Source organism: Crotalus tigris, unplaced genomic scaffold (assembly GCF_016545835.1).
Source record: "Crotalus tigris isolate CLP2741 ecotype Arizona unplaced genomic scaffold, ASM1654583v1 scf7180000018030.5226217, whole genome shotgun sequence".
Lineage (NCBI taxonomy): Eukaryota > Metazoa > Chordata > Lepidosauria > Squamata > Viperidae > Crotalus > Crotalus tigris.
In genome coordinates, this window is record NW_024096786.1 from 1,492,168 (window position 1) to 1,505,501 (window position 13,334).

Consider the following 13,334-nt stretch of genomic DNA (forward strand, 5'->3'; position numbering starts at 1 on the left):
GTCCATTGCAAAATTCCCTTGGAACCAACAAGTAAGGCAGAATAATGTGAACATGCTACTGTATGTCATTCATCTTCTACCTCTACCTCCAAATGGATGTAATAATAGACAAGATAATAACACATATATTTCTGGATTAGGAAAGTCTTGAGTCTTCCTGCTGTTTATATAACATGCAAATTAAACATTTTAACCCAAGCAAAATAATATTTAAAGTGATTTACCACACTCCACATCGATACATGCTTGTCCCAGATTCCAGGTCCGTCCAACTTCAGCATTCAAATTTGCCTTCTTCCTGGCACTTCTACTGTGATTGATCCCTTGCTAATGGTGCTATAAGAGCAGGGACAGATGGAATCTGAAGTGCAGCAGTATTAGGACTAAGCATAAATGGCATCAGGGAAATAACAGTAACGCTCAATAAAGCTTTGTTTTCTCCTATTTAATGTCACCATTAAAGATACAGCATCAGCATGAGTAGGGGACTAATGAGAGAAATTTGGAAGACCACTGGAGAAAGGACATGTGCCCAGGGTTTTCTTGATTGGAGGTCATTCATATATTAACCAGTTTGGCTTAAAAATGAGGTGGTCTCTCTAACTGTGCTCAGTATTGATTCCCAAAGGTCAATAGGACTGTTTGTTGCTGTTATTATTCATAGAACCATTCATTAAAGTAATATTTATTAAATTATTTTTGTATAATAAAAATTTGGAGATTGATGAACAATCTGAAACTTCATGAAGGGATTGAACAGTTTGGGGACCCTGCTCTAATGTATTAGAATATATTATATTAATATATTATATTAGAACTTCTACCTTACTCTGAATCAGTTTGGTTTGATTTACACATGAGTAATAATTAGTGAAGGTGTATATCTAAATATCATATACACTATTTCATAAACCAAAGGTATTTGTGTGTGTGTGTGTGTGTGTGTATTTTAATCTTATTTAATAAAACATTAGATTTTTATGACTATTTTCCTTTTCAGGTTTATTTATATTTATATTCCACTGTGCAATGAAAGAAAATGTACAAAAGCAATGGAGAAGGCATCTATGTTGTGGACGATTCAGGCTGGCGGATAACTCAGGTAATATGAACTACCGTTTGTAATTCTTCTCTCTTAATTGAGCCCATAAAGCTAAAATATACATTATAAGGTAATCTTTCATCCATGTGCTGACCTGCTAGGACCTGATAAGCGCAACTTTCTGAGATATTTAATAGAAACTGTCTACCAGAAAATTGAGAATGTGCCATTTCTGCAAATGATGTTATTTCAAAGAATAAGTGTTTCCTTGCAACGTTTATGTAAATGTTTGAGGAGATATTAGAAAACAAAGCCTGAAACAGAGCAATTGCTTAGATCCTTTTATCTTCGCTTTCACCGAATTAAATATATGTATTCATAAGTCTGGCAGAATTTCCATTTAGTAGATAAATGAACAAGACCCATGTACTGTATACTTGTCATTTTATTCTATGATTTGTTACTTTAATTAACATCAGTTCTACTCATTATTAAACCAAAATCTACTTCATTTTAAATGGGTTACTTACAGAAATGTCCTTGTAATTTTCTTGGCAGTTATATTAAGTTATTTGCCCTTACCAACTTTCCAGATTTCTTATTTAACTTTCTAGTTATTGTATGTATGTAATGGATTTTTAGTAGTAAGCAGAATTTAAAAGGATCTTCTGTGATAGTGTTACCAGGAAGGGTTTGCATAATTATATACTTCCATTGCTTTCCATTGTTGGAAAGCTGATTGCTCGGGTTTGAGACCCAAGCGCCACATGACGAGGTGAGCTCCCGATACTCCCCTCAGCTCCTGCAACCTAGCAGTTCGATAACATGCAAATGCAAGTAGATAAATAGATACCGCTTTGGTGGGAAAGGTGACTGTGTTCCATATTTTCATGTTGGCCACATAATGATAGAAACATTTCTCCGACAACACAGGCTTCCTAGGCTGAGAATCGGAGATATGAAACCAAGTCTGGATACACACATAACAATTCCCCAATACAAAGTTTAAAAATCCCACCCATAAAACTATGCAAGCAACTACGTTCCCCAATACATCTTCTCGGCGGGCTTTTTACGCAATGCCCAGCCTGCAGTCTTGGGGGCAGCCAGTGACCTTGGTTCCCAAGGGATAAAGAATTATTTTGACTAACGAAGCACCTGGGTAACCCCCTCCTCCCTCCGGTCTATGTGGCAACCTAGAATGAGAAGGAAAATGGCTGTAGCCATGCTTAGAGTTGAAACAACCTTTAATTGCTCTGAATCTTTTTAAAATTGTCTCTGTAGCTTAAAAAATATTGTTTATAGCCTCATCCAGTTCAAGGAGACTAGTTGCCTACAAACATTTGAACCCCTTGAGTCTACCTAATGAGAAACATTCATGTTTATGTACTGGACAGATGGATATATTTCTCTGACTTACGTTGGTGAATATATGTTTGAATAATTTCTTCTGTATGTTTGAAAGCTGGCAGAGGAAAGGGTATGAGTCAGAAGCATAAAGGATCTTGAAATAGTTTATCATAGAGGTTCTCTGTGTTCTACAGTATTGCATGGTTCAATAGGAACTAAAAGCATCATTTGCATATGTCTTTTAAAAACATCTAGTTAAAATTTAGGACTCTTCATCACAATAGTGAAATTCACCTCACCTCACCTGTGTTTCCTTTTAAATCAAAATTAATTAATTAAACTAAACTAAATTGCAGTTTCAGATGTAATCATACAGAACCTTGATTCAGAAAGTCATTATTTAGTGGTTGCATTTAGAGAATATTTGCATTTTTTAAAAAAAATTATTAAAGGTTTTTACATAGCTAAAAGCAAATAAAGGAAAAAAGAGAAAAGAACATGTGCAGAAAAAATAGAGTTAAAGGGGAAAAAAAGATAGTTAAAGAAGCTACTTCCACATTTCTTTACAGCAGTTACAAACTCATTATCTTTCCTCCCTACAGAACATTGCAATAGTCCTCCATCCCTTATTCAGTCTTTTTACAATTATCAAATCCAGAAATCACCATTTCTCTTTTTTCCCATTTTCATAAAATGTTTGCAGTCTTTAATAAAAGTACTTAATTGTTTTGACCCTGACCAAACAGGTAATTTTTGCCATTTCTGTTAGTTCTGCCATCTTCACAATCCATTCTTCCATTGTGGGTAGTTCAGTATTTCTCCATCTTTGTGCATACAGGTAATCCTCAACATATAACTATTCATTCAGAAACCGTTCAAAGTTATGACGGTGCTGAATGAAGGGTGGTTACAATTGATCCTCAGAGTTCTGACCATCCCAGGATTCCCGTGATCATGTGATGATGATCTGGGTGTTTGGCAACCACTTGCACTTATGACCAGTTGTAATACCCTGCGGTTATCTGATTACCGTGTATGACCTTTCCTGATGGCTTCCCCAAAAAGTCAGTGGAGAAACTGGCAGTGAAGGTTGCAAGTCACTGGAGTAAGTCTCCACTACCCACACATCTTCCCTAGCTCCTCCTCCCTTGCACCTTGCAGGCTATTCAGGAACCACTGCACAACCTCCCCCTCCTTGCTGCACCTGCCTGGCACACCCTTCCTGAGGCTTGTTGCATCACCCTCACAGACCCCAGTACCTCCCTGAGCCTCGCCATGCATCTCTCACCAGTTACACATCCCCTCCCTCCCTCCCCAAGCCTTGCGAAACAAGAAATACTTATATTAGTGACAGGGTGGGAATAATTTCAGATGTTAAACATGAATGATATCATTAACATGGTTTGTCACTGCACATATGAATTCCCCATATTTTCAACCCAAAGGAAATGCACTGGGGAATGATTTGCATAATAAAGGGTAATAAGTACACTGGGGGGGGGGGAAATGAAAATGATTTGCGTTTTCTTTAATTCCATTTCTTTACTTTTAAGGTCTGAATCGTTATTTCCAGCTGGTATGCAATCACAGCCCCTTTTGCTCTCATTTATTTTCAGACTGGAGTAAAACAGCAACTAATATAATAAAGAAGAGTTCAGACAATCTGGGAAAATCCTTATCTTCCAGTTCTATTGGTTCCAATTCAACATATCTGACTTCAAAATCCAAATCCACATCAAACACCTACCATAAAAGGAACAGCCATTCTGGTCAGTAGTTTTCAATATGAAAAAGTCTAACTTTAAAATGAAGTATCTACTGGAATAGCTTGCTTTACCTTAGATAAGTTATGCAACTGTGCATCCATAGGAATTAACCAGAATTTGGCTGGGATTCATCTACTTCAATGCTGTTTTTTTTTCAACAGCCCATTCAAGTGAAATATATAGGCCTCAAGCCACCCAGGCTATTGCATTATCTTTAGGATTACCAAAAGCTAAGGCTTATCTAAGTCTAAAACATAGTAAGATTTTTGGTACTTTTCAACAAGACATTGTGCACAGTAACATTTATTTTAATTTTTATTTATTTTACTCATCAAATGTCTACACCACCCATCACACTTAAGTAATTCTGGGCTGTTTACAGTTTAAAAAATTGAGCGCAATAAAAAATTTCTCTGGAAGTGTTTAAAAGTGTTTATAATTATTGGCATATAACACCTCATTGCGTTAATTGTAAGCAGTCTTTTCAGTGATCCATTAAATATGAATCACCCTAACTAACTAATTTGGTGTATTGTTGTGGATTAAAGCTTTATTCGTAGAAGTTCTGCTTTACATAGTAGATTTCCTTTAAGTATCTGTACGTGAATATTTATCCTTGGTCATGATACAGCTTATTGGTCTCTTTTTAGTATAAATGACAACAACAATATGTTTGTGTTATGTGCAAAATTTATAAAGCACAATTTAATTTTTCATTTTGTATTAACTATTAACTGCTTGAGTACATTTGTGTAAAATGCAGTTATTCGATTGATATGTTGTACTCATATTTAATCATAGTTTAGTAATTTGTATGGTGGTGGATATTTCCAAGTAATTATTGAACTATTTCACTGTTCTCCAAAATTGATTCAGCTGCTCATATGTTTATGGTATAGATAATGTCTTCTAAGAACATATCCTCACCAGTGGTCGAACATTCAAGGTAAAGTGTACATCACATTTGCTGAATGCATGATTTCCAAGCGCTTGCATAAGGACACTTGCATGAAGTTTGAATCAACAGAAAAAGATTAACTAATCATACACATTGCTTCATTCTATATTGTGCATCTTTCTCTGTCATTAATTCTGGCTGACTATAATTTGGGACACAAGAGTGCTTTTGATTACGGTTAGCATAAAAATGAAACATTCAGGATTGTTTGAGGTAAGCATCCAATGTGCTTCATAAAATGCATATTGTTAGGTGTCTCTAAAATTGGTATAGTAACTGACAGGAAGAAAATAAAAAAACACCACTAAAGTGATTCACCTAATTTATAATAATGTCTGCAAGAAATTACTGTATTCTCTGACGCTGAACTTTTTTCAGAGCATTAGAAAAAGCTTTCAGTTAGCAACTTACTTAGATTTTTAAAATATGCAGTGAACACAGACAGTATAAATGATTCAGCATTTATTTTAATGTTTAGCCAATCTAATGAAAGTAGAATGAATTCTGCTGGATTCAGCTATCATACAGTGACCAACAGAGACATCCCATAAAGCTTATAGGTAGGAAATGAGGGAATTGTCTTCTTCAAATATTGGTCCCTGACAGTTGGTTTAAGCCATACTGCCTTTGAATTCACTGTAATATATAACTATTAAGCATGCACATGTTCATACTCCAGTCATTCAGTTTTAGCCTCCAAGAAAGGGAGCAGGCATTACAAACATCCCCCTTCCTGAATGGTCCACCTTTCTCAATCTGGTTAGGAGAAGTGGTCATGGGGATGGCATCTGGAAGTGGATCAAGCTGTTTTGCATCAGCAGCCGAAGGAGTCTCCAGCTACCCGGATGGAGAAGAGGGAGCTGAGTTGAGGGAGGAGAGAGAAAAGGGAGGAGTTGGGAAAGCCTGATGAGGGAGATGGTGAGGGAGAGGTGAACTTATGAAAGGACTGGAACATCACCACATCACTGAATTGCTGCAATACATTCCTTTCTATGGTGGATATGAATGAGCAAGGCTGATTGCCTCCCTTTGGCTCCGCCCTCACCACCTGCTTGAAGAAGAAGAACTGGAAGGAAGAGTCAACACTGCAGTTCTCTATTCCTCCCACCCCATTTCACACATGGATTAGGAGGAATAAAGCTATTCCCTCTCTAAAGGAAGAGGAGAAGAAGAAATTTATTACATCACTCCAAATAACCTGGGGCCATGATAGAGATGAACATGAATTAGCAGACTATCTAAGAAATAGGACTGCAATGTAGCATGGAAGGCTAGACAGGTGGCTTGGAAGTTCCCTTAAGATGAGAGCTGGAAAGAGCCCATTGGAGGCCATTATTAGGGCTAAAAGATCAAAGGGAAGGATGTGCAACAAACCTGGCTAACTTTTGAAGGACTGATGAGGGATTTGTGAAATCCTCTGTTCTCTGCTTTTGTTGGAGACTTGAAAGTACATTCTAATGATGGGATGGGGAAGAATTAATGGGTCTTCCTTGGAAAGTGAAGCTTTCCTTGGAAAGATTGTTTGCTAATGGTGCCGAGCTACAGAATCCAGCATCCCTTACCATTAGCCAGCATGACTGAGGCTGCTGGGAATTGCAATTCATCAATATTTGTAGAACTACATGGATTATGGATTAAAGTGTGGTTATTTAAGTAAGTAACTGCTGTATTTATGAATAAAAAGATTTTATAATCCACTCCTCGGGTTAATGAGCTGTTAATGAGCTTCTAAATTTGCTTTTGCACATTTCAGCAGAAGATGCTGTTTTGCTGTCTTATTCACTCCGTTCGACCTCCAATAGACTGAAGGGGAAAACTTTTCTATATTTTTCATGCTATGGCTTATTTCATATCTCTGTTTATCTCTTTGTATTGAACTTCCTTCTAAACCCCCAAACCCTAAACACTGTAGGAAAGCTGCTTTAGCCCTTAAATCATAGATTCATATTGAATAAATACATATAATGTAACATGCAATAAATAACTGTACAACAAAACCAAAGTAAACCATTTGCTTTGCCATATAAGAATGTTTGCAAAAAAAAAAATCATTCTGGCTACATTTTAGCATGCCTATGCTTTTTTCCATGTTAAAAAAACTCTGTGCAATTTACATTTTCTTCATTTGCATTTCATAAGTAATTCTAATTTAAATCTTAATTTTAGCTATACATTATTGTCAGAAAAGATTGAGGAATCCTTTCCTCTTGTTTATACTTATGACCAATTTAAATTTTATATAGTTGCTTGTTTGGGTAAATGAATGCTAAATGGTTTAAGGAATATTAAACTTTTGCATAAATATAATATTCAATATTCAATAGTAACATACAATTGTGGAAAGAATTTAGCAGGTAAAATCCTATTCATTAGATATGTTTAAAAATAATGTGTTTAATTGCACATGAAGAGGAACATCTAATGGTCACATTTAGATTAGCAAAGCTGCTTACTGTCTTGAACCTTCTAGTCTTCTGTTAGTATCTTACTCAAAAGTTTGTCCTAGGTATGCTTGAAGTTGAAGTTACCAGGATGAACACAGCTGACTGAACTCAGTTGATATTTGAGTCAATCCTGATTATGTCATAGTATATCTCTGCCAATGTCTGAAACAATATATTTTACCTACTAAGCATTACTGAAAAGAAATTCAGTAAACTCTGTCAGTGTTGTTATAGACATTTATTGCTCCCAGGTCAAAATTATATATCTTAGTTTTAGTAGAAAAAAAATATGTTACTAAGTTCCTTCTCTTTTTAGGTAATAAGTAATACCATTTATTCTATATAATAATGAGAGATGATTCAATATTACTTTCACATATATTTAACCACACATTCTTCTTTCTGGGTTAAACTCTACATTGAAAACAACCCAGTTCACACAAAATGCATTTAAACATTATTCTTCTTTTTCAAAAATGTATTAATGAAGTGCATTTTGGTACCCTTGAAAAGAATGCATGCTGGAAACTGCTTCTCCTAATTTTGTAAATTTGTAAATTTCAGTTCTGCCAATAATCTCTAATTACAATAATGATATGGAATATTTTGTTGTGAATAGCCATGCCAGCTGATTTTGTACAGTATAATGGAAACACACAATGTGAGAAGCGTGGTGGCCTAGAGATGGAGCTCTCACCTCACAATCAGGAGGCTGTGAGTTCAATACTAGATAGCAGCAGATATTTCTGTTTCTGGGTGCAATGAGTTATTGTCTGCTGTGAACTCCGTTTAGGTGTTAGGAAGGACATCCGGTCAGTAAATGTCTTTCAAGCGTCTTTCAAGCGTCCCAACTCCACCCTGATGCAAGGGATTACAAGGTCATTAAGAGAAAAAAAAAACACAATATGATCATAGCATAACAGAGGGTGAGAGATGATGCCTGTTATAAAAAAGAATATGAAGCTGTGACTTCCATTGTCAATTCTGTACGTTCTTTACAGTTTGAAGAAATGTCACCTTTAGATGCAGCAGAATCACTCTGAAAGAGAGATGAATAATAAATAAATAAAAACCTGTATCTATAGATTCTGCATCTCCAGGGGTTGGCACATGGGCTTGACATTCATTTCAATGTAGATAACACTGTCTATGTGCATAAACAAAATGGAATATGAATGTAAATTGATAGTGAGGAACACACTCAAAATCTTGTTTCAGGACATAATAAGCTGAATCTAAAAATGATGAAACCTGTAGCCATTTTATGATTTCCTCATTTCAGCAATTCAGTAGTAAAAAATGAACTTCTTTCCCCTTTCTGGCATCACTCTTAATGAGATGTATTTTCTCTTGTCCTTATTCTGAATTGGTTCGTACATTCAAAGCTGATTGTTTGTGTGAAATTATCTTGAATCCTGTTCTATAGAGCACCATCATGATCATGTTCCCATTACAAAAACAGACTAATGCTTATACCCAAAAGCATTTAATTGTGAGTCAGATTACTGCAGTTTGATATCACGGCTTCAATAATGCCGATGACATTATTTCAGTAACCATGTAGGTCAGCTTAGAAATGCTAAATTTCAGATCACGAAGGCTAAAGCAGCAAAATTTGATTTGTACTTCTAGATAAATCAGGAGCACAAAAGTGTGGTGTGCATACAGTCCAGCCTTACTAATTTACAGTTCTGAGAGGATCAGTGGGGCTGAATTTTTCAGGCAGATTATACAGATGAAATTTGTATCTTAAGACTTTAAGACACTCATTGCACCTTTTAGACATTCTCTCACGCACACACATTTTACTCCTTAAAACTTCTCAAAATGACTTAATTTTATAAGAAAATATTAAAAGAAAAACTTTAATGTGCAATGTAAAGTCTATTGTAACTATCAGACTGACAGCTTACATATTCATGGTATGGATTATAGAAAGAAAATCAGACTTTGGAACAAAAATAAAAGGTTATTATATACTGTATAAGGGGTTGTCTGAGGTCATCCTCTTGGCAGTAAACTTTGTTTTCAAAATTACTGACCTGTTTTGTTTTGTCTTGTTTTTAATCAGACAATGTTTTTCTTGACAAGCCTTCAACAAAATACATCCAAGTGGACATGGAACAGACGTCAATCATCCCAGTTCACCAAGTCATTGACAAAGTGAAAGGTTACTACAATACTCAGTCAGACAATTTCTATAGAAACATGATCATGTCAGACTCCCTGAGCCACAGTACAAAATTCTGAGTATCTGGATATCTGGAAGAAGAGAAATCAACAAACAGAATGAAGATTATTAAGATTATTAAGTGTTGAACTTGGTGACTGGCTGAAGATACAGACTCTGCTAAAGTGTTGTGCTTTATCCAGTTATATAAGTTGTTCAGCTACCTGTATCTTACTTGGAGAAACAGAACATCTAATTAATTCTCTCCACTGACACAGTATTGATGCTGGTGTTCTCTCATCAACAGTTCTCAAGCATCTATCAGTGACATGTTTATTAATCCCATCTATAATCTTGCAAAATTAAGAATCTTGAAAAGCCCAAAACTAAAGCTTGTAGCTTCCAAATATATTTTCAAATCATGCTATTAAGATGTTACATCAACCCAAGTGTTCTTCTCTGTGTGTGTCTGTGTGTATATGTAGCCTTACACAGGGAGAGCTATCCAATTGTGCTTGTTCACAGGTATAATGGATCCCCTTGTTTCATATGACCAAATCTACTCTGTAAAGAGGGATGATAGCCTATTCTGCTTGTGGCATAAGCAGAAGTCTGCTTCTGCAATGCTGGAGAAGTCATGGGAGATTTTATAGATTTTTTTTTTCCTACGAACAAGGCAAGGGAAAGCTATTTTTAGTGAATTTATATTTTTTTGTGCCTGATTACAGAAACCAAAAGTGTTTCAAAGATTATTGTACGCTTGATCTTAACTCTTACTTGCAAACTCTGGGCCATATTTATTATTTTGTTATTTTTTAATGGCAGAAGTATTAAAGCAGGGGCCTTCAAACTTGGCCCTTTTATGACTTGTGGACTTCAACTCCCAAAGTTCCTCAGCCAGCATGCCTGGGTGAGGAATTCTGGGAGTTAAAGTCCACAAGCCATAAAAGGGCCAACTTTGAAGACCCCTGTATTAAAGTGTGCTTCTTTGATATTGGAAGAGCTTAACAAAGTGTTTTGTGTTAACTTGAAAGTTTGCCTAGTTATAGACCAAAAGAAAGTGAGCAGTTGAATATATCACGATTGCTATGCATCTTTATCATGATCAAAGAATAGAAATTCTGAATCAACCCAATATTATAAATAAACTTCCATCAGTTTTTCCTAATTTGCTTTATTTTCACATCCTTAGATAGATAGAATTGCAGCCTGGAACATGGAAGTTTTCCATTGATTTATGCCTTAAGAGCAGTGTTTATTAACCTGTACAAATCAAGATGCTATCAATTCTTACACCTTTTCCCCAGATAGTTCTTTTCCAAGATGTGTATTGAAATATACCTAAGAAGAAATCTTTATAATTTCAGATACACACAGCTGCTGAAACAATTAAGATACTCATGTAAGCATAATGGTAATGCCATCTATGCATCCCTTCATACAATATTTTGAATTACAGATTATAGTAATTATATACTCTGTAGCACCTCTATTTAGATTTACTAAAGTCAGTATGCCTCATCTTTAAAGGAAAGGGTGTTATATTCATTGTTTACAAATATAAATTCTCTTTGAATGAAATTAATCAAAAATTATATGCTAATTATAAAACTATTTTTTCACTTGCTCAATTCTTTAATAACTTTCTGTGTGTGCTACTTTATTTAATCGCCCAGTAATATATAGCAGAATCTCCAGTATGTCTTCTTAGAAGTAATTCCAACTGAATACCTGGAGGCTTACTTTAAGGAAAATTAGTACAGAATTACAGCTGCAAATTTGACCACTGACAAGTCATAGGATTCTCTCCCTATTTCTATTAAAATACTTTCTGCATGTTTATTTTCAAAATACATTTCAACTTTATCTGTATTATAGCTGTTGAACAACTACAATTTATTAATTTGCACCATCAGAATTGTCAAACTAAGTTGCTCTATTACTAAAGTTGCTTGAGTTCAAACTATTTAATTTGTTTTATAATCCCTAAAAGGAATTATTTATCACAGGTTAAGAATTTAACTTAATATGAGTGAATGATTCCTTATGACATCAAATTATATCAGAGTCTGATGGGATCAAACAGCTTTACTAAGAATGTTTTGCTCATATGTGCTTTCTAAAAACTTAGTAAGTTTATGTTTCTTAATAGATTTCAGAAAATAGCTTATGTAACATTTATTTTGGATAAAAATATTCAAAATGAGAAGGGAAAATGTATGTCTGTATATGGTAATTGGAAGTAAATAATATTAAAATGGTAAATAGGGCTTTAATTAGGAAAATTGTAATAGTTTTGTTTTCCCTTAAGATGTTTTTTTCTGACCAGATTAATGTGAAATATGCCTATATTTTTGCCAAATAAGAATATTCTTTGCATTTACTACCATGTAGTAATCCTTAAAAAATTATTTCAGATAGTTTTTCCAGTGCTCTTCTTTTATCATATCATCTTTCTGTATAAATATTTGATTTTCTTATCAGCAAAATTTAACTTCCTTTGTATATATTTATTTATTTCTGAGGTTCAAAATATGCAAGCATATTTTAGCTGCACACTAGCAGTATTTGTAATTATATGCAAACCTTAAGTGATAGGGAGATGTGTGTGTGTGTGTGTGTGTGTGTGTGTGAATATTGCATGTTGGATTTGCTATGTGTATAGTTTATTGGGTAAACTTTTGTTTATGACGGAAATGCCGATATAATTTCAAACATTAGTTTTTAGGGACTAGTGATACAATTTATAGAAACATTGTAACATCAATAGTCTAAGTCATTAAAAAAATGTAAATTGTAAGTGACTCTTGATTCTTTGCAACTGATCAATGAAATTCTTTGGTGGAATGCCAGAGAATGACCTATTCCTTCCAAGTAACCTTTCTTCACCAGAATTTGGAGATGGAAGAATTAAAGCAGACACTGAAGGACAGGAACTCTAAACCAGAGGTCCCCAACCTTTTGGGCACCAGGGACCGGTTCCGTGGAGAGAGGTTTTTTCGCGGACTGGAGGGGGCGTGGTTTTATGTACAGCTTGCATCCTGCAGATGGGGCTTCACTTATTTGCAGACTAGTTTTTGGCATGCTGCAGACCGGTGCTGGGCCACGGACCAGGGGTTGGGGACCCCTGCTCTAAATTCTGCCAATGACCTTCTTAGGGTCACAGGAGAATCTGATTGAAAAGAGTAGGGATGACATAAGGAGGAGAGCGTCTTTATGTATTGTTAGGGATTTCAAGATGAGAAGAAAAGCAAACAATCTGATCATTATTTTCTAACCCTCCAAAATAATGCAAAATTATAATTTTAAGCAAATATCTCACCCTTTTCAGGTAGCTTCAGTTACGCTAAAATTGTAACATTAAAATCCAAAAGTGTGCTCACTTTTAATTTATTCAGCCACATGCATTTCTTACTCATCCATAAATATATAAACATACGTTGCACATTATTATTCACTGTTCTCAGTTTTGAACCATTTATTCACATGGAAGTTTTCAGCATCTGTCATTGTTTCTGAATTTAGTAACCAACCTTCAACTCCATACTTGCACAAAGCATTCCAAGATTCAAATCTCTTCACTTTATTCAATAAACATAAACCT

At 35.1% G+C, this 13,334-nt stretch overlaps 1 protein-coding gene across 5 annotated transcripts in view; it reads left to right on the forward strand.

The window, feature by feature from the left end:
• The window catches only part of ADGRG6 (adhesion G protein-coupled receptor G6), a 96,859-nt gene extending 84,329 nt beyond the window's left edge, over positions 1 to 12,530 (forward strand). For 4 of the 5 annotated variants that reach the window (XM_039346810.1, XM_039346809.1, XM_039346808.1 and 1 more), the window contains 3 exons: positions 1,001 to 1,102; positions 4,009 to 4,161; positions 9,632 to 12,530. In XM_039346810.1, the coding sequence (XP_039202744.1) occupies positions 1,001 to 1,102; positions 4,009 to 4,161; positions 9,632 to 9,810 (434 nt within the window). In that variant the 3' untranslated portion in view covers positions 9,811 to 12,530. Of the gene's footprint in view, positions 1 to 1,000; positions 1,103 to 4,008; positions 4,162 to 5,057; positions 5,105 to 9,631 lie in introns of all 5 variants that reach the window. The other variant, XM_039346812.1, reaches the window with a different exon arrangement.
• The last annotated feature ends 804 nt before the right edge of the window (positions 12,531 to 13,334 follow it).